This window comes from Eurypyga helias, unplaced genomic scaffold (genome assembly GCF_000690775.1).
Source record: "Eurypyga helias isolate BGI_N326 unplaced genomic scaffold, ASM69077v1 scaffold6328, whole genome shotgun sequence".
In the NCBI taxonomy this organism is placed as follows: domain Eukaryota; kingdom Metazoa; phylum Chordata; class Aves; order Eurypygiformes; family Eurypygidae; genus Eurypyga; species Eurypyga helias.
In genome coordinates this window covers 32,555-50,651 of record NW_010267511.1, presented here as the reverse complement: position 1 = coordinate 50,651, position 18,097 = coordinate 32,555, and the positions used below count along the sequence as shown (strand labels likewise).

Here is an 18,097-nt window from a genome sequence, read left to right as displayed (position 1 = left end):
GAGTAAAAACATTTAATATAAATATATAAATGACACATTTATATCGTCCAGAGTGTAACAGAAATGACAAAATTTATTGGTTTTAAAATACCCTCTCAAATACAGAACTAAATTAGGCTTGAGTTAAAGCTACAGCTCGCTCTCTTTGATACGCTTTCTCCCTAGTGAGAAAGTCTTAAACTAGAAGCAAGGTAAACATTCTCAGAACAGTTCTTTTCAGTGATACATTCCACATTAGTTCTGCTGTTCTTCCACATTCCTCATAGGCCTCCTTTTCAAGAGGAGAAGCCTGTCAACAACCCTCATGTTATTGAGGTTAACACCAAAGTGAGAGCTGCTCACCTTCAGCTTGGGGAAACTTTCTGAAACTGTTTCTGTTTGTCTCACACAGAACAAGATGTCATCATTCGACATAGCCTAGTTCTGCGTAGCAAGCATATCCAGCAGCTCCTTCTCGATGCCTTGGCTGCTCAGCTCATTTAAGCTGTAGTATCTATGAACAATCTTCTCCTCTGTGACAACAACCACTCGCAGCCCATGCGGATCTTCTCCCAGCTGGCATCCTATTGCTGATGAAACCACCATTTCCAGTCCTCTGTAGGACCCTCCAGCATTCCTGTGGTAATGTCCAGAAAATACCGCTTTAATGCCTGGTAGAAAAAAAGAAAAAGGAGAGCACATACTTAGTTAGCAGTTGCAGTTTGCGTATGAAGTGTGTTTACAGCACCAGACACCGCTGAGGTTATAGGCTGGGGCTTACGCAGCTGCTGGGGCTGCGGAGGAAGTTCTATGGCAAGCACAGCTACAGGTGACATGTCTACCTTCATTCTATAATGGTTCATAAAGCATAAAAATAGAAGGAAACCATTTACCGGCACTTGCATTTCAAACAGGTAATTAGTAAAGAGCAATAAATAATTCTAGTAGTAATAAATAATAAAAAATTAGCAAAAACATTGTCATGCTTCACTAGCTCTGTTTCAGGTTACTGGACTCCAGTGTCTTTGCGCTTATCGCAAGGTGAGTTTGTCACCTCGCTACTCCTTTGGCTAGAAAACACCAGAGGGGAAGCTGAGGGAAACAGCCTTTTGAAAGCTGATAAAATTAGAAAAAACTTTCAGTAATAGATAACTGCCCAAAGAATGATGCTACCGAAATGTGAGTTGAAAGCCAAGAAGTGTGGAGCTGTATTTGTCAATTAAGGAGACTGTAAACCTGTTCAGCCAAGGCCAGTGACCTTAAAAAAAAGAAAAAAAAAAAAAGTCAAGACAAACAAATGAAAAATGTAAGATATTTGTAATCTTTTCCCAAAGACACTGGGGAGTTATCACAGATGGAATAGAGCCAGGTACATCAAAGAAACCTAATAAGCAGAAGATGTGGTGAGTTATAAGAAGGGAAGAAAGATGAGAGCAGCCAAAAAAGGAAAGGTTTGACAACCAGCAAGAGGAGTCAGGCTTGGTAATGACATGAATTATCATTCACCTAGCACGGGGTGCAAACAAGGCAGGCTTATTCCGATTCCCTCTGTATGTTTAACGACTTAGGGCTGTTTGTTTCTTTTTTTTTTTTTTTAATAGACTGGTTTTATTTTGGACTATATTGGGGTAAAAAATCACTCCATTGTAGACTTGTAAAGAAATACATACATTTGCTCTGTTGCAGGAGACAACAGTGTGCTGTATGGAAAATTTCTGGGTAGCTCGCATGCAAGTGTCACCCAGGCTTGGTCAGGAGTAGAAGAAAAGCTAAATGACAAGCAGCAGCAGGTAAACAGGCCAAACTTACTCCATATTGAAGGCTTTATAATGTACTTTGAAATCCTTGGCTGAATTATTGTCTAATTGATTAACCAAACAAATACTTGAGGAAGTCCAACCATTCTTCCCTTTCTTCAGAATATGATAATATAACAAAAGATAATTGAGTTTGCCGATCCTATCTGATTTTGACCAACCTTTAAGGATGATCCATATGGCAGGACTGCTTTCCTGCCACGCTCCTCAGGAGCTAGGGGATTCCTGCAGAAATTTTGAACAATTTCAAATTAAGTGGAATTCTGATATCCCCACCTCCAAACCAGAAATTTCCACTTGTTGTTTCTTCTGCCTTGCAAAAATAAACCGAATTGGCAGAAGCTGTATTCCCTACTCTGAATGGCCTTTCTGATTGTCTTTACAGGTCAAATTCATGATATCAAACACATTATTTTCCCCTCCCCATTTGATGTTTTATAAATTTTCATCAATTTTTTTATTACTACACAATAATGAAACCTTGTTTAATCTCACAAGTCAAAAGGTAAAGAACAAAGTCGTTTTGATGCGGTGTACTTATTTTTCATGTCAAAGTTTGTAAAACAATTAAGAACAGAGTTGATAATCTGTCTTCCCAAGGACGGACGTGCTGTCGTAGACCAGCCTCTCAGTTCCAGATTGTGCCAGCATCCTCCACCGTTAGCCACTCCAGGCGCTGCTGAGAGCTACAGCTGAGCATCACTGTCAACAGCAGTCACAGTTTGGCAAAAAGCTGTTCATCAGCTTGCTTCCTAATTTAAGATGATGCATATTTCATTTTGAATGAAAATGTAGAGTTAGTATAAATAGCTAATTTTACAAACAGGTTTTGGGATTAATTTTTGGCATGATCAGTCTAAGATCCTTGGATTTCAGACTATTACAGCTTCCTGAAGCTGCATCTAATGCTATTTTATACTGTTGTAAAACAGAAAAATTACTGGACCAGATGGCTGAAAATACTGGGAATTTTGATGTTTATCATCAAGTGCAAAACATGTAAATTAATTTTATATGTTGCTACAGAAAGTGTTTATATGTGGTGCTGACTTACAGTAGTGTTAATGACAATTCAAGAATTTTCAAACGCACCTAAAGTGTGATTTCTCTACTAAAATACAGTAGGTTGTGTAGTCCTTAATCATAATGACACTCTGGTGGTTCTACATAAAGCATCTAAAAATACATTAAATTAATACTGAGTCACTCAAAAACATACAAAGTATTCCCTGACAACCATGACTAGATAGCCAGTGGGCTAACAAAATAACTGGCTACTTATAAAAGTGAACCTTTCCTGTAAATTTGCTATATTGCCTAAAACTGCTGTGCTAGAATAGAAGAATATTTTGTTGGCACTATTCTGCAGATCTGAACATAATTGTCTTTATATTGAAAAGTGAAATAACAAGCAAAGGTGTACACATGTACCTGTTCCTGAGGAGGACAGCAGAGCAGAGTGAAGCCTCGCACACGTGGGGCAAGTGCCACTGAGAGAGTTGGGCTTGTTCAGCCTGGAGAAGGGAAGGCTCCGGGGAGACCTTATAGCACCTTCCAGTGCCTGAAGGGGCTACAAGGGAGATGGGGGGGACTTTTTACAAGGGCCTGTAGTGACAGGACAAGGGGGAACGGGTTTAAATTGAAAGTGGGGAGGTTTAGATTGGATATCAGGAAGAAGTTCTTCCTGGAGAGGGTGGGGAGGCACTGGAACAGGTTGCCCAGAGAAGCTGTGGATGCCCCATCCCTGGAAGTGTCCAAGGCCAGGCTGGATGCGGCTTGGAGCAACCTGGTCTAGTGGAAGGTGTCCCTGCCCATGGCAGGGGGGTTGGAACTGGGTGGTCTTTAATGTCCCTTCCAACCCAAACTGTTTGGGATTCTATGGCACCCCTTTCTGCTGGACACACCAAGGTCTTGCTCCCCACCCCAGGCTGAAAGCTGTCCTTAAATACACAGCACTGATAATTACCCTTCAACCACTGTTTTCATTGTTACAGAATAACGAGCAACCCAGGGATGGACACTGATGTCGCTACCAAACTTCATTCGTTATTTTCCATACACACCAGCAATCTGCCATTCCATGCTTAACACAAAAGGTAACCCATGGCTCGGTCCTGTTCAAGTGGTAGGCCAGAGAATTTGTGAGATACTATAACCTTAAATGATGTTTAAAAAAAAAAAAAGCTAGTAACACCCAATTTTGCCTTCAGACAGCAGGAGTTCTGGACAAGAGTAGAGGTGATTTAAAGCCAGAGAGCTGTTTTTAGGAACACACTATAACTTCATCAGGAAATCCTTATTTCTTTAGCCAGAAAAACATTCCACCCTTTCTCCTGCAGTAGGTGTAGGCCTCTTTCACAGGGACTGCATGAAAAGGGAGGTAGGTGAACCTGTCTTAAGACAGTTGGCTACATCAATCCTTTGCTTTCGTGGGAGTGATTTGAAGACTGATATAAAATACATAAACCAGGCTCAAAATACAGTTAAAAATTAAGCAGCTTGGAAAGCAAAATATAAATTATTCTGCTGTGTGCCTGGTAAAAGCTATGCAGGCTTTCACATTTCAAAATCCAAACCTTTCTCAAATAGCAAATGACTCAGGGTGGAAAACAAGGAATGAAGTTACCTTTCCAGTGAATAGTGGTGTAGGGTCACTGTCACCTAGAACTGGGCCGTTACCCCATTTCAGCTTATCGGTACCAATTCTCTTTGCGCAGGGTAACTTGCTCATTTCTCTGCTGTATGATTTACACTTGTAAGTCAGCCAGCACAGGAACTTTCAGAGCTTGCTCTGACTCCGCTGCAGGACAAAACAGTTTGGGTTTGGGTTTTTTTAAATCTTGGGAGAAACCCAGTCAGAATACCTCAAACGCCGACGGTGGAATACAAAAGCCCTGTGACATAAGGGGCTCTGTTATGAGCCCGTATGTACTGTACTTTCTAGGTATTTCTCGGGTCCTTAAGAAGATAATACAAAGATAGTTTACAACGGATGCTGCAGTCAGTTTGAGCATCAGCAGTCATTTCTCAGCTCCCACTGCGCTGCAGATTGTGACAGTGACTGATGTAACACACTGAAGCAATGCACGCCGCAGTACTGTTTCTGTCTTTCATTACACGCACACCTATCCAAACCATGAGGCTGCACTCCACCCCCTCCATCCATTTCTGCAGTGACAGAACGTGCCCATCGAGCTGCTTACAGCGGGGCTGAGCATTCTCACCTCTTGCTTCTTAACACACAGAGCAAACGGAATGCTGCGGGACCCTGATGCACATCCTCCTCATTAAAGCGGGACCCGTCTTGCCTTGTGGCATTGTCCTTAAAAGAGCAAGCCCTGATGGATGAGGAGAGGACGCTGAGTAGACGTCATTTCTGGGGAGGGCATAGGACACACCAAGCTTGATGTTACCATTTTGCTTTCAGTTTAGAGCTCCCTGTAACGGATGCACGCCTGCAGCACGTCCCTGTCCTTCAAGCACTTCACACGTAACCAGCGGTGTCCAGTCTAGACTCCACACCCAGGCTCACACCTAGCACGGACCCGACAGCACTGGGGTCCTTCCCTGCAGAGGCAGCTGATCGAAGGATCAAGGATTGAATGTTCAGGTACCTCATGTTTGGCCTGCTTGATTACTGCACCAGCTACATCTGTAAAATACTCTCATCAGCCTCCAGTGACAGTGCTACTACAGTGACATAACTCCTCTTCAATACTGTCCCCTTTTTCTGCAGGTAAGCACAACTACGTCAGTCTATGAAAAGTTAGCGAAAAGTGACAATCATAAAACTACAGTGAGGTGTAAACCCATGGACACGCTTTCAGTCAGGGAAATAAGGGCTCTCTTTTTACTGGAAGCATCTGTGTTCCTAAAGTATATTCTTCCCACCATCCAGAGAATTTATTCTTTGAAATTAAAAGAGGAAGAGAAGCCAAGACTTTGTGTCATATATACAAACCAAACGCTGACACAGAGCTGCAGTGTAATTCGAAGGACAGCGGGTACAAAGGAATAAGGAAACCTTAGTCACACAGGAAGAAAGACAAAAATCTCCCATTGTCTGAGAATTCAAGGGAAGATTTTGAGAAACCCATCCTAGACAGCAGACAGATTCCAGGGAAAAGGTTTGACCCACGAATCATGCAGCTTTTTTCTTCTCAGGCAACTACTGCAACTTCGCCACGGTGACGTGCGATGTCTGCTACCTGCCTACACGCCAGGTATTTTGGTATGGAACTGAAGAGTGATTCATAAGCATAAAATACAATACCTGAGACCAGAAAGTCTGTGATTTAAAACCTCTTTTATCTCCTGTTGGCTACAGGGGGCAGATTCTGCGCAACCAAGCTGGTGTTTCTGGGTACCTTCATCCAAATTCCCCCTTTTAGCATAGGTATGTCATTCAGACCCTGATTGCACCAGACAGCGCTCAGTGCTGAGAAGCCCTTATGGCTCGAAGCTGCGCAGCCTCTGCTGCAGTTTCCTATCTGCTTTGGAAAACTCCCAGGGAAAATTCTGCCCCCACTTCAGTTCTCAGGTACTCTTTTATTTTCAGTGCTAGTATTAATTCTTGTTATTTTTGTGTTAGGATATGTCACATCTTGAACAAAGAAACAAACAGGTCACTGCTGTGTATTAATAGAAGTCTACCTGATGTTGTTTTTCTTCAATAGCACGTTTTTGTTCGCTCAGCTGCATTCCACTCACTTTTGTTAGCATAGGAAGGAAATCTGAACCAGTCAATGCAATAACACTAAGATGACGAGCAGGCAATTGACTTTGCTCTTGCTTTTGATCTTAAACATAAAAAGAGTCTTAGAGATGTATGCACTCAAATTTGATTTATTCATTTCAGATGTTTTTCTGAAGTAATACTGTCAAGTTGCTAGCAACCTCTCTCCACCTCCCCCCCCTTTTTTTTTTCCTAAACTGTGTGAGAAGGAACAGTGTCCTGGCAGGCCTCATTTTTATAGCCCACTTCAAGGTATCCCCAGGTCAGTTAAATGCGACCAGCTATACCAAGAAGGTACAGTCCCTTCCCACTACAAAAAAAACCAACCCAAAACAAAATCTACAAAAAACCCCAGCTTTGATATAAAAGCTGTATGAAATATTAAAAAACTACTGTGTAAATAAATGTCCAAAGGATGGCACCTTCACAGGCATTCCTTATTTCATTTTTTTATGAAATACATAGTGATTTGAATTTAAATGGGACTGAAGGTTTCACAGTATCCATTAACCAAAAAAAGCAGGATCCATTACTGCAAGACACTATTCATACCTAATGGATTATTAATTAAAAGAAAAAAAAAAGGCATTAAAATCAGAATAAAGTAAAAGTCTGTGCAGATAGTTACTATAAAAACCCCCAAAACAAACCACACACACTGTGATCATCATCTGATGTCAGACTGCACAACAGTTACCCACTGTCTGCTAGGGAAAAAAGGCCTGAGCTGCCAAATTCATCTTTGATCAGCACAGGACTGGAAGCCAGAGACTCAGGATGGGCACCATCCAGTGTTGGACACAAGGTCTGTTCTAAAACTATGCTGGAATCATGAAAACACCTAAAACCAATGAGCTTCATGCCTGTACACCAAACATGCATTTTCAGAATCAATCAATCTCAAAAAAAAAGCCGTGCCTTTGTATTAAAAGGTTTAAACACAGGAATCGATTCTGATTTTGTAACCCAAAATTGCCAGCACGCAATTTACCATCATACTCTGATCAAGCACAGAAAGTCCCTCTGAGTTCTGATCTGACAAAGCTGAATCATAAAGACAAAAAGATCTCCTGTTTCCAAAGTTCTGATCATAACTCCTGTTGATTCCCTGTAGAATAATGCATTCCGACTAAAGAATGAAATACCTATTACGGTACAAATTCTGTGGACCCAAAGCAGCCTATTTATCATAAATAATTCATGACATAACAACCAACCAAAACATGGACTGTTCAAGAGTCATCTGAAGAGATGTAATACACCCATATGTTACTAAGCCTTAGATTCTTCATTAGAGTGGCCATGAAAGGAGTTAGTTAATAAGTACTTTGGTTTTATGCTAATTTATACACTGCATTATGTCACTTCAGACTGCGAGGCTACACAGTGGCTCTAGCAAGGGAAGAGCTTAGTGCTGAGGAGGGTAATTAATAGCTCATGTAAATCAGCATGCTACTTTTGATGCTACCTGTGTGCTCGTGCTTAAGTGGAACCTTTAAAGCACAACTCACTTGTTAAAAAATTTCAAACAAAATTCCTATTTTAATTTGATACATTTTTCCAAGCGCAATGATATGAACACTTTGTTCATGGTTTCTATTGCAGACATTTCTCAACAGAAAATTCAAAAACACCTCTGAAGACTTTTCCCCCTCCTTTATTTCCAGTGTCTGCTTTCCAAAGGCAGCCCACCAAGTTAGCAGTCATGGCAAGAGCATGTCCCATTTTCTCTCGGTTCTCTCTTGAGGTGTTGTGAACCAAACCAGCACTCTGTTAGCAAGGGCTTCTCTTACAGAGATGGCGTAATGGGTACTGTTATTTTAAAGAGATCTAAACAACTACCTGAGACGTGCTTTGGATGCTCCACAGAAAGGATTGGTCCAGAAAGGGATAACCAGGCCAGCCAGACTCCGGAGCAACTGCACGTATAAACCACCACATCCCTGCAGACTGCAGCAGCTCTGAGCGAGAAGAGATCATTGTAATGATGACCATGCTACAGCACTTCTGAGTTCCCAAACAACCCAAAGCAGAATAATGTTCTGAAAGAAACTGAGTCCTATATGAAATATTCACAACCTCTTTCAGGCCTGGAGATACTGCAAAAAAAATTTGAAAGAAAACTTAGCTACCCCGAGTTGTTGGCATGCTGGGGATTTGGATTCTGACAGCAATCAGATGAGAAAATAGTTCATTACATGAAAAGAAACTACATACTTAATATCCTGCAGAAGGCACGTTGCTAGCAGAAGCTAATGTTATTTTACAGAATTTTAAAATTGCAGCATCTTCTTCCCACAAATTATAGTTTATCACTCAGAAAAACCTTCTAAACAACAGTTCTGCAGCACCAGGGAAAAGGGTCAGCATGATTTTGACATAACTGCACCATAAGAGAACAAAGGCATTTAGCTGTGTCTCATGGATAATTCCCCCGAGAGTGATTACATCCCAGTCGTAGCTTATTATGCAGTTGCAGTCCCAGAAGTCCCAGACTCCTCTCCCTTACGGAGTACTCTAGTGCTGTCGTATTGTGCAGCATCGAAAAACGCAGGTACCTGAAGGCTGGGCATGCTTTCAGCGCCACCTGCGGCAAAGGGGACCATGGCCTGCCTTCTCGATGGACCTGCAGACAACCGCTTCTTTTTGCATCAGCCTTTTGACCAGCCTTTTTGTTTAAGTCATTATAAAACATCTCTATCTTAAAAGTGAAAAGCTAGCAGAGTCATCTTTTTGCTTTATTAAACAGACAACGGGCATCTTCTCTAAGACTAAGCTACTGAACTGTATGGCGATTCTTATATTTGTATTTTTTCTCTTTTTCTCTGCGGTCTGTTCTTTTACCACCCAGACATTATCCTTGGAAATACAGTGGCTGCCCAATCCATCAATCCATCCCCATTAAGGCAGGACTGAGCAGGGAGAGTGGTTTCATGGCCACATCCCTCTCCCCGGGGCAGACATCACCCCAAGGCAATGAAGGCTGTGCCGGTGCGGGGGTGTTGAGGACGATGTCACACCTGAGCCCGGTGACAGTCGGCATGCAGAGGATGCATGGGCTTTCAACGACTCTGCTTTAAAAAATAAGTGAATGAAATCAAGTGCACTCTTTGGAAGGTCACTCAGAAAGCTTACGCTGTTCAATTGTCATAAGCACCAAATGTCTTCCTACAGAGTGGTATTTCAATAACAATGTGAAGGAGAGACTTGCTTTTCACTGCCAAGATTTCCTCTACCAAATCAGGACTGTTGTCATAAGTCTCCAGGTTCTGGTGGTGTGAGGGTTTCCAGTGGCAGGGTTCAACGGCTTCTAAGAATAAAAGAGCTGCAGTGCAACACTGCACATGACAAAGTTAGTGAGAGCTGACAGTATCCGCTCCATTGCTACAGGAAAGACCAGGTAACGGAGGAAAAAAATCGCCAACGCAACAGTAAGATTTTGTGATACATCTGTTTTCCTAACCTCTTGAAAAATCTGATGTTTGCTAGTTTAATTTGAGAAATATAGACTGAGACCCAGTCTCAAAGGAAATGCAGTTGCAACGAATCCAGAAATCCAAATAGGTTAAAGCAGGATGGAAAACAACGCACCCATATTTATCGTGAAGGATTAATAATTTTCATTAAGAAACATGCACCTAGAAAACAATTTTTCTCACACAATCAGATGACACTGGGCTGGAATTCAGACTTGAACTAGTCTAAACTCCAGGGTGTCTGACTCCAATTTCTATAATTACACTCACTTCCATGGCTTTGTTCCAAAAAACCCTGAATTCAGAAGAAGCTGTTTTCCAGCTCGAGTTCCTAACATACAAAAGCCGTTTCAAGGCAGGTTTGCCATGTCCAAAATGCAACCGGCCCAGCCCCCGTTGGAAACCAAACTGCCCAGCCCAGCACTATGGCCAGTGTAAAAATATAGGAAGAAAATTGCCAATATAAAAATAAACCAAAGAAAAGCAAGCAGATTTTCCAAATTAGGAAGAGAATGCCTGGAATAATCAGCACAGGCAATCAGTACCATGCTTTATTTAGACTGAGCCTTCAATTAAATAAATGCTCTTCTCAGCAAAAGCAAATGAGACTGTAAGAGAGCGGGAAGGCTAAATTAGTGCAATATGAATGACATAATAAATATGTAATGGGTACAGGAGGGACCTTGCTTTTCCTCCCACACACTCTGTAGAGAATTACGGGGAAAAAGGTGGTTCTGATTGCGCAATGAAGTTAATCACATGGTCAGATTATCGCCCTCTAAGTGCTGATTAATGAACTGGTTTTTACAGCAACCGCAGACGAGAGTCAACGTTCGCTGCATTCCAGGCACAGATCAAGGGCTCTCAATGCAGACTACAGGTGAAGTTCAGAGCAAGCAAACGGAGGCATTTCCTCACATACCTGTGAAACGTGAAACTCCCTCCCCGCAGACCGCTGTGCCAGCTGAGAGTTTTCAAAACCCAGCTGAACAAACCCATAGAAGAGTCACTAAATTGCACTATATTGGTAACATTAATATGATAAAGTAAGTCCTCGACAGAAAAAGTGTTGGAGATGGGAAGAGTACTTGGAAGAAATATCATTATGCACTTTGCTGTCTTGTGCTCTTCCCAAGGGTTTGGCTAATAGGAGAAGCAGGAGACTGGGCTATAGGAATCGTCCTTCTGGTGTAGTTACTGTGCTTTTATGACAGCTGTTCATGTTTAATAATAAAATTAGGTTTAAAATAGAACCATACTTATCTAAAAATCACTGCTTTACTGGCCAAACCTCCCACTCAATCGAGTACTGAAGAAAGAGGATATACTAGCAAAAGCTGATCCTATATAAATTTGTCCCCAAAACTGCAGGAGCTAGAGAGGAGCAGCATTAGAGCCAAAACGGAAAGAAACAGGCACAGAAGCAGGTCTGTAACAAAATTAAATTGTACTGAGTGGAAAACCTTAATGTTACCCACACTCTAGTACCCTTCCCGAGTTTTCATAGGCAGGAGAACAAAATAAGTAGCATCCAGACATAGGGAGATGCTACTATAAGAGACGTGTGTGTGTGTACACCCACACACGTATGCGTGGACATATTCTTTAAAAGGCACTGTTTCTGGCAAATACAATCATTGAAGTCACCAGGGTGAATTGATCTCGAGCACTTCCCCTGGATTATCAGCCACAAACTGGCTTTTCTTCCTGCCTGTCACTTGCAGTGTACTGCTGCTTTTTCAAGCGCTGAACAATGTGGTTGGTGCAACAGTAATACCTGTTCTCAGAACAATTTTGCACTCCAAAATGATGTTCTTTCAGCTTCCCTACAAGAGCACACATTAACCATAGGCATTTTTTGCCATACCTTTTCTCTCCCCTGGGCAGGTGGTGTACATCATTTTTCCAAGACTCCAGTGCTACAAAGCGGATGATAATATTTAGTAGTCTTTGTAAACAAAATCTCTGTGTGCAATAGAATCGATTTTATCTCATTGCTATTTCAGAGTGCTCACATCACCCCATCTGTCAAGCAGGTGTTCCAGCAGCAAACAAAGATGCGAGAGCATCACTCACAGCACTGCTACTAGAACTGCTCAGTGCTCAGACAGTTCTCAGAGCCTGTTCTCCAAAATGCTCCATCGTCTCCCACCACGAGAGCTCCAGTAGAAGGAAACAGTCCCACTGCTAGGTGTCAGGGATCAACACCCTCTATTTCATAACCTCTTCAGTCAACCTTAAATAGCAACACTATAGAATTATTTTATGTAGCCCTTCAGCAGCTGTGTGTTATCCTACCTGTTTCATCAGAGGAGTTGGGTGTATGAAATAGAACCAAATAATTAGAATTTACAGCACACAGCACCCTAAGCATCTGAATAAAAATACCCCATGTAACGCTGATTGCGAATGTGATCTGATAAACTTGCAGGAAAACTCTTCCTGAAATCTGCTTTGTAGACTAAAGAATTCAGAGCTTGATGCTGGTCAGCGGGTCTGTGCAAGCAGGAGACCAGGTATTAGTTTGCAAAGTGTATCTGTGTCAAAAGCATTTTTATACAGGACAACCCTGAATACAGCTGTACAGAGAAGGGCCTTAGTCTCACTTATTTCTCCTACATAATTGGAGGAGAAACAACAGGCACAGCCAGAGGGTGATTCCACATCACCTAATTAGAGTGCTGGTCTAAAGAAGCCTGTAGGGGTGCTGTCCGTAGAAGGTCACTCGGTACTTCATTTTTGTGAATGCCTCTTGGGACCTTTCAGTGGAATTTACTTCCTGACTTTGCTACTTTTTCCATTTGAAAGTGAAGCTTTCTCACAGACCCAACACAACCTCCAAACAGTTCTGGTTTACTGTGTCCTAAAGACCAAAAAGAAGTTTTTATCAACAAAAACTACAGCCCAGTGGATAAAAGAGATTTCAAAAATTTCTCTAAGAACAAATATTACTTAATGACATTACAGACTAATCTGAATCAGTGTATTTTGTACTGGTAGCTGAACTTCTGAAAATTGTCTGTCTATGTGTATCTACATGCTAGATTACATTATCACACCTGGGGAATGGTCTGCTCACACACAGCAATGCAGAAGAGATGAAGTTTGGTCACTCCAGACTAAGTGCATAACTTCAAGGTTGAAAAAGGTTGAGCTAAATCAGTGAAGTTGAGAGTATTTGAATCTAAATTATCTTAAAGACTGACAAAGCGACACATAAGCAAGGACTGAGATTACTCACTTGGTGTATAGGCTTTGCCAAAATCAAGGTCTCAATGGCAGGAAGAAGAAAATATTACTCCCTTGTCAACTTTCATCACACAACAAAGAAAATAATTAAACATAGCATACGCTGTCTGGTAAATTTTAGAAACAACAGCTTTCAGTACTCCATGCTTTAATTCAGTGCTCCAATATATCTCAGCTGTGGATGTTAAGAGAGCTGCCTCTTCCTCTAATACCACTCTCCTGTCAGAAAACTTCTAAGAGGAGAATGTAGGTATCACACTCTTTTAACGAGTAAAGGTGTTAGAAGTCACAGCACCTACACTCACAAATCTAATGAAAAAATATGCCATTTAATAAAGTTAGGTTGTTATTTTTCCCCGTATGTACAAATGAAGTTTTTTTAACCACAGCTGAAAAATTGCTTTGAAGACATTTAGACAAACTTAAAATTTTTTAATTAAAAAAAAGCTGGAGACTGCACAGGATTTCCTTTTCTCTATCATATCTATTACCTAGTGATGCTCTCTTGGATTCAAAATCTCTCACCCAGACAGACCACCTCTTCATCTCACTCTGAACCAAAAATTCTCTTCTCAACTTTATTGGTGAAAAACCAGATATTAACTTATGTTTTATTCAATAAAGCTCTTAAACAGGTTCAGACATTTGCTTAGAATCTGTTTTAGCTCATTAGGGCCATTAAGAAACACTACTATGTTGTGTGAAGTCATGTAAGCAATTTCAGTGTGTCAGTGATGGTTTTCAGGTCAAAAAAAGATTGTCCGCAGGTTAACAAAAACGCTCGTACTTTTCACGTCACAGAAAGAAAATCTTCAACATCCAAAGAAAATTATACTGGAATGAGATACGTGAGAAGAAGTATGTCTTCTATTACATAAACGACTTAATTTAAAAACTACTTATTACTTACGTTTATCAAAGACCCAGGACACTCAGACCAGAGTTTTGGCTAGACCACTACCCGCATTATTTATTTTCCCTCCAAAGCTATGAGCAAACCTATTTATATCAGCACTATAAAATTCTTAAATGCTGAATATGCATTTCACGCAGCAGTCGACTGACTCCAGCGCATCTCACAGATGGGTCAGCTAATTCCCAGCTCCTGCACACTGGTTTTTTCTGTACTTAGCATCTGTGTGTGCAGGAGACTGAGCTTTGACAACTGAGGCTAAACTTTCAGAATTTATACAAACAGGCTTTCAGAAAGGTATTTTCACTTAAATGGTAAGCTGTGTTCTCAACTGAGTTGATTTTCACTGTCTCTGAAGTCACTTTCAAGGACAACACTTGTTATAATGCATCTAAAGAAAAAAATGGGCTAGGAGGCTTTCTTAGACGTGCAGCTTCCAAGTATGGTTTAACTCTGCAGAGTAGTAATGCATGTTTACAAGTGCCAGATTTTCAATTTATAAATATTTATCATAAGGACATGAGTTTATCTTTAATTAGCCCAACTGTTAAGGACACTTCTCATGTGCGAAATGTAATTCAGCGTTTCGTACCAGATGTAGCCTTGACAGCTAGTCTTTTATCTGGGCTCGGAATGAGCGGATACTTAAACAAAACGCATTACGTAAGTGGTTAGAAGAGAATAACTACAGAAGATCTGGGCTCTAAATTTAAAATAGTAATTTTCGGAAGTTGCATACCTCACTTGAAAGCACCTCTGCAACGTCACCATACGTTACTATCTCATCTCCTACACATTCCCATGTGAACTTCTTTGTTCATGGAAAGACCTGAATTACTGGACTGTCCCTCCTTCCTTGTCTCTCTCTAACCAGGTGAGTTATGGCTCTGTATTTGACAATTTTAGAAAAGGCATAAACATGACAACTGGGATAGTTCCAGGTCTGATCCAGGGTTATCAACTGAAATACGATGCCCGTCCAAGAACACCGCGTTGCCAAACTCAGCACCCTCTAAAACACGCACGTTCCACCGAAATTTTTCATAATTACACAACAAACCTTTGGAGTATTTGGAAACACTGAATCATGCCAGCATTCAAGTGGGGAGGCGGAGAGCGAGAGAGAAGAAGGAAGGGAGGACTGAGGACAGCTCAGGGGAAGAATAGCAGCAGCCTGTTGGACTCGAAGAGCAGACTTTCTTTTTCCAGAATAAATAGTTACAGCGAATTTCTAAATTAAGTGCCATAAGGGGCTAGCTGCCTTAGACTGCAAGCCCAAATTAAAAAAATAAAACAGCAAATGCCAAATAGATTGGGATTTCACGATCAACATTCTGTGTTTTAATCCCCAAGAATGTATGAAATGAGCTGGGGGAAACCCAATTGCGTGTCTAAAGATGTGCTGAAATTGATTATTCTCTGGCAAAGCAGAGGGTTGAAAATAACTGGTGTCATTGCCTATCTGCATCTCTCCTACCATGATAACTGCCTGTTTGCAATCCACCGATAACACTACGTGGTCTTACAAAGACCATTCTCCAGTTGAACAATGAAACGGAAACAGAACGCACCCGTTACTAAGGAAACTCTGAGCCAAGTTTTGATTCAGCTCATTTTTCTCTGCAGCCTGAGTTACACTGAACTGCTTGCTCTCTGTATTCATTTAATTAGCAAAATGTTGGATCGTTGGATTGCAAATGTTACCTGTTGACTCATTCACTCGCTGTCTAAAACAGCAAGCAAAAGATCAATGCGTTAACATATTCATGAAAGAACCAAACCACGCGCCATTTCCAGGGGATTCACAGGGATGGGAATGAGGGACACAATGGGAAGTGATGAAGGGAAGGTACAGATGGGATGCTGGCACAGAAAGGAGCTTGGGAATTCCTTCCGTAGAGTTGTCTTCTATTACTGGCTTCCCATTCTCTCTTCCTTTCCCCCATTATTTGAAGCCGACCCAGCTCTGGGTTAAGCCTCTGGACACACTTTGGGAGAATCAGTCTGACATGCCCCTCTAAAAACATGATAATGTAACAACGATAAATGGTACCAAGATAACTATTTGCATAATTTCCTCTACCTCTTAGTTAATTATTTTCCCAGTGTTGAGTGTCATCAAATGTTAGTAAACCCTCTGGATGATGGAAAATTCTAGAGCAGAACTACTTTGCTTTCCACTTACTGACTGGGATACACCCGTACGGTACCGTCCTGCTGACAAGCTCTCCAACGGACGGGGATGTGGCTAAGCAGCCATTTACCTGCCCAGCGTCCCAACAGCAATACTTCCGCTATCATGATGCCAGCACAAAGATCAAAACCCGTATTATGAGCTATTCTCAGCGTGTCTCCTTAGGGGAGAAACAACCACTTGTAAATCTTTAATCTGCAAATATGTCAGTCCCCTGGAGAGCCCTCAGATAGCTGTGAGTTTTTGGCCCCACTGATTGGAAACAGTAGGAGATTCGGGGCTTGGAAATTAGGCTGGTTTTGGATGAGTCCAGGCTTAACAATTATATGGTAAATTAGGAACAATATCATAAACACTTTGCACTGTTCAGTAATCCAAATAACATGCTCTCGTACAGATACAGAGAAAATGACACTCCGATGCAGCAATGGCAAGCTGGCAGGAAATTTGGAGGGACTAGCACACCCCAGGAACATGAAGGCAATTAACAGGAAACAATGGGAACAGCATGGAGGAGTAGCTGCGTACTGTGTCTGTCTCCGTGGCATTCAAGTTTCATCAAACAAAGCTAAGGAATTTGGTACAATATACTTGCTTAGCACATGTTCCACCTGCCCTGCATCCCAGAAATGGCCCCTATCAGTAATGGATATGCAAAGGATTGATCTTAGCAGAGCAGGACTCTTTTTAACACTGAATAAATCTGGAGTACATTATGCTCTTGGTTTAAAATTGGCTCAGTGTGGGAGAAAACAAGCTCCAAGGTAATTCTGAATTCTGTTTCCATGTTTTATGTAAAACATAAATTCTGTATTTTTCTCTTATGGCAGTACCTGATCTTCCACTCCTTGGGCAGGAAAAACTCAGATGGTCTTACATCTATCAGTACTTGCAAAATGCAATCCTTACTACTTATTTTAAAGAGTTTTTCACTTATAGTTTTTTACTTTTCACTCAAAATTTTAAATTTTGTTTGGTAATTTTTACAGGTGATTAGAGTCAGTTGATAATTTTGACTTATGGGGAGCAATGAGGCTAAGAAGCAGTATCTAAAGTCCCTGGGAAATAGTACCATTTAAGTTAAACGCATTTTGTCTGGCAGCAGTGTCATTAACAATATAAGACAAAAATTTAAAACCAGGAAAATTTGAGAAAATACCTGCTTTATGAAACTTTTCCATTATCTCTTGACGAACTGATTTTTCCAAGTTGAAATAATCGTGGTCTTCATCCGGTTTTCTCAGAAACAGTGGGATGTGTTGAAATACTATTACATGCTTGCATTTATGTTTTTCAGCGACAGCCAGTTGCTCACTGAGCCACACATCCTGGGCCTGCTTTAACTCAGGGCATTTGGAAGAATCGAAGTATAACTGAGAATTCAGCACAAGAAAGAAAACACCTCCAACCCAAAAGCTGAAGTAGTCATCTCCCCAGTTCTTGCAATAATTATCTATTGTTTCTCTTGTTGGAGTATTGCCAATATCGTGATTTCCGCTGACGAATACCAACGGGATCTCCTGGTCAGTGTTCTTCAGAACACTCTTTAAATCTTGCTCTTGGTCCTTTCTCCATTGGGTTCCTATAGAAACAAACACACATTTTAGTGTTTATGCTATCTTTTCCTACCCTCATTGTTAGCTTTTGTTTATGGAAAAATGCATAATAAGAAAATATTCTAGGTTAGATGTGATCATGACAATATGCAGGGATCTAGAACACGTCTTCAGTATT

General features: G+C 41.1%; 1 protein-coding gene across 1 annotated transcript in view; it reads right to left on the bottom strand.

Annotated features, from left to right (window-relative positions):
- Positions 1-343: 343 nt before the first annotated feature.
- The window catches only part of CPPED1 (calcineurin-like phosphoesterase domain containing 1), a 48,890-nt gene continuing 31,136 nt past the window's right edge, over positions 344-18,097 (bottom strand). The window contains exons 3-4 of the mRNA XM_010157447.1: positions 17,523-17,945; positions 344-650 (exon numbers count right to left, since the gene is read on the bottom strand). Of these exons, the coding sequence (XP_010155749.1) occupies positions 418-650; positions 17,523-17,945 (656 nt within the window). The 3' untranslated portion in view covers positions 344-417. The remainder of the gene's footprint in view (positions 651-17,522; positions 17,946-18,097) is intronic.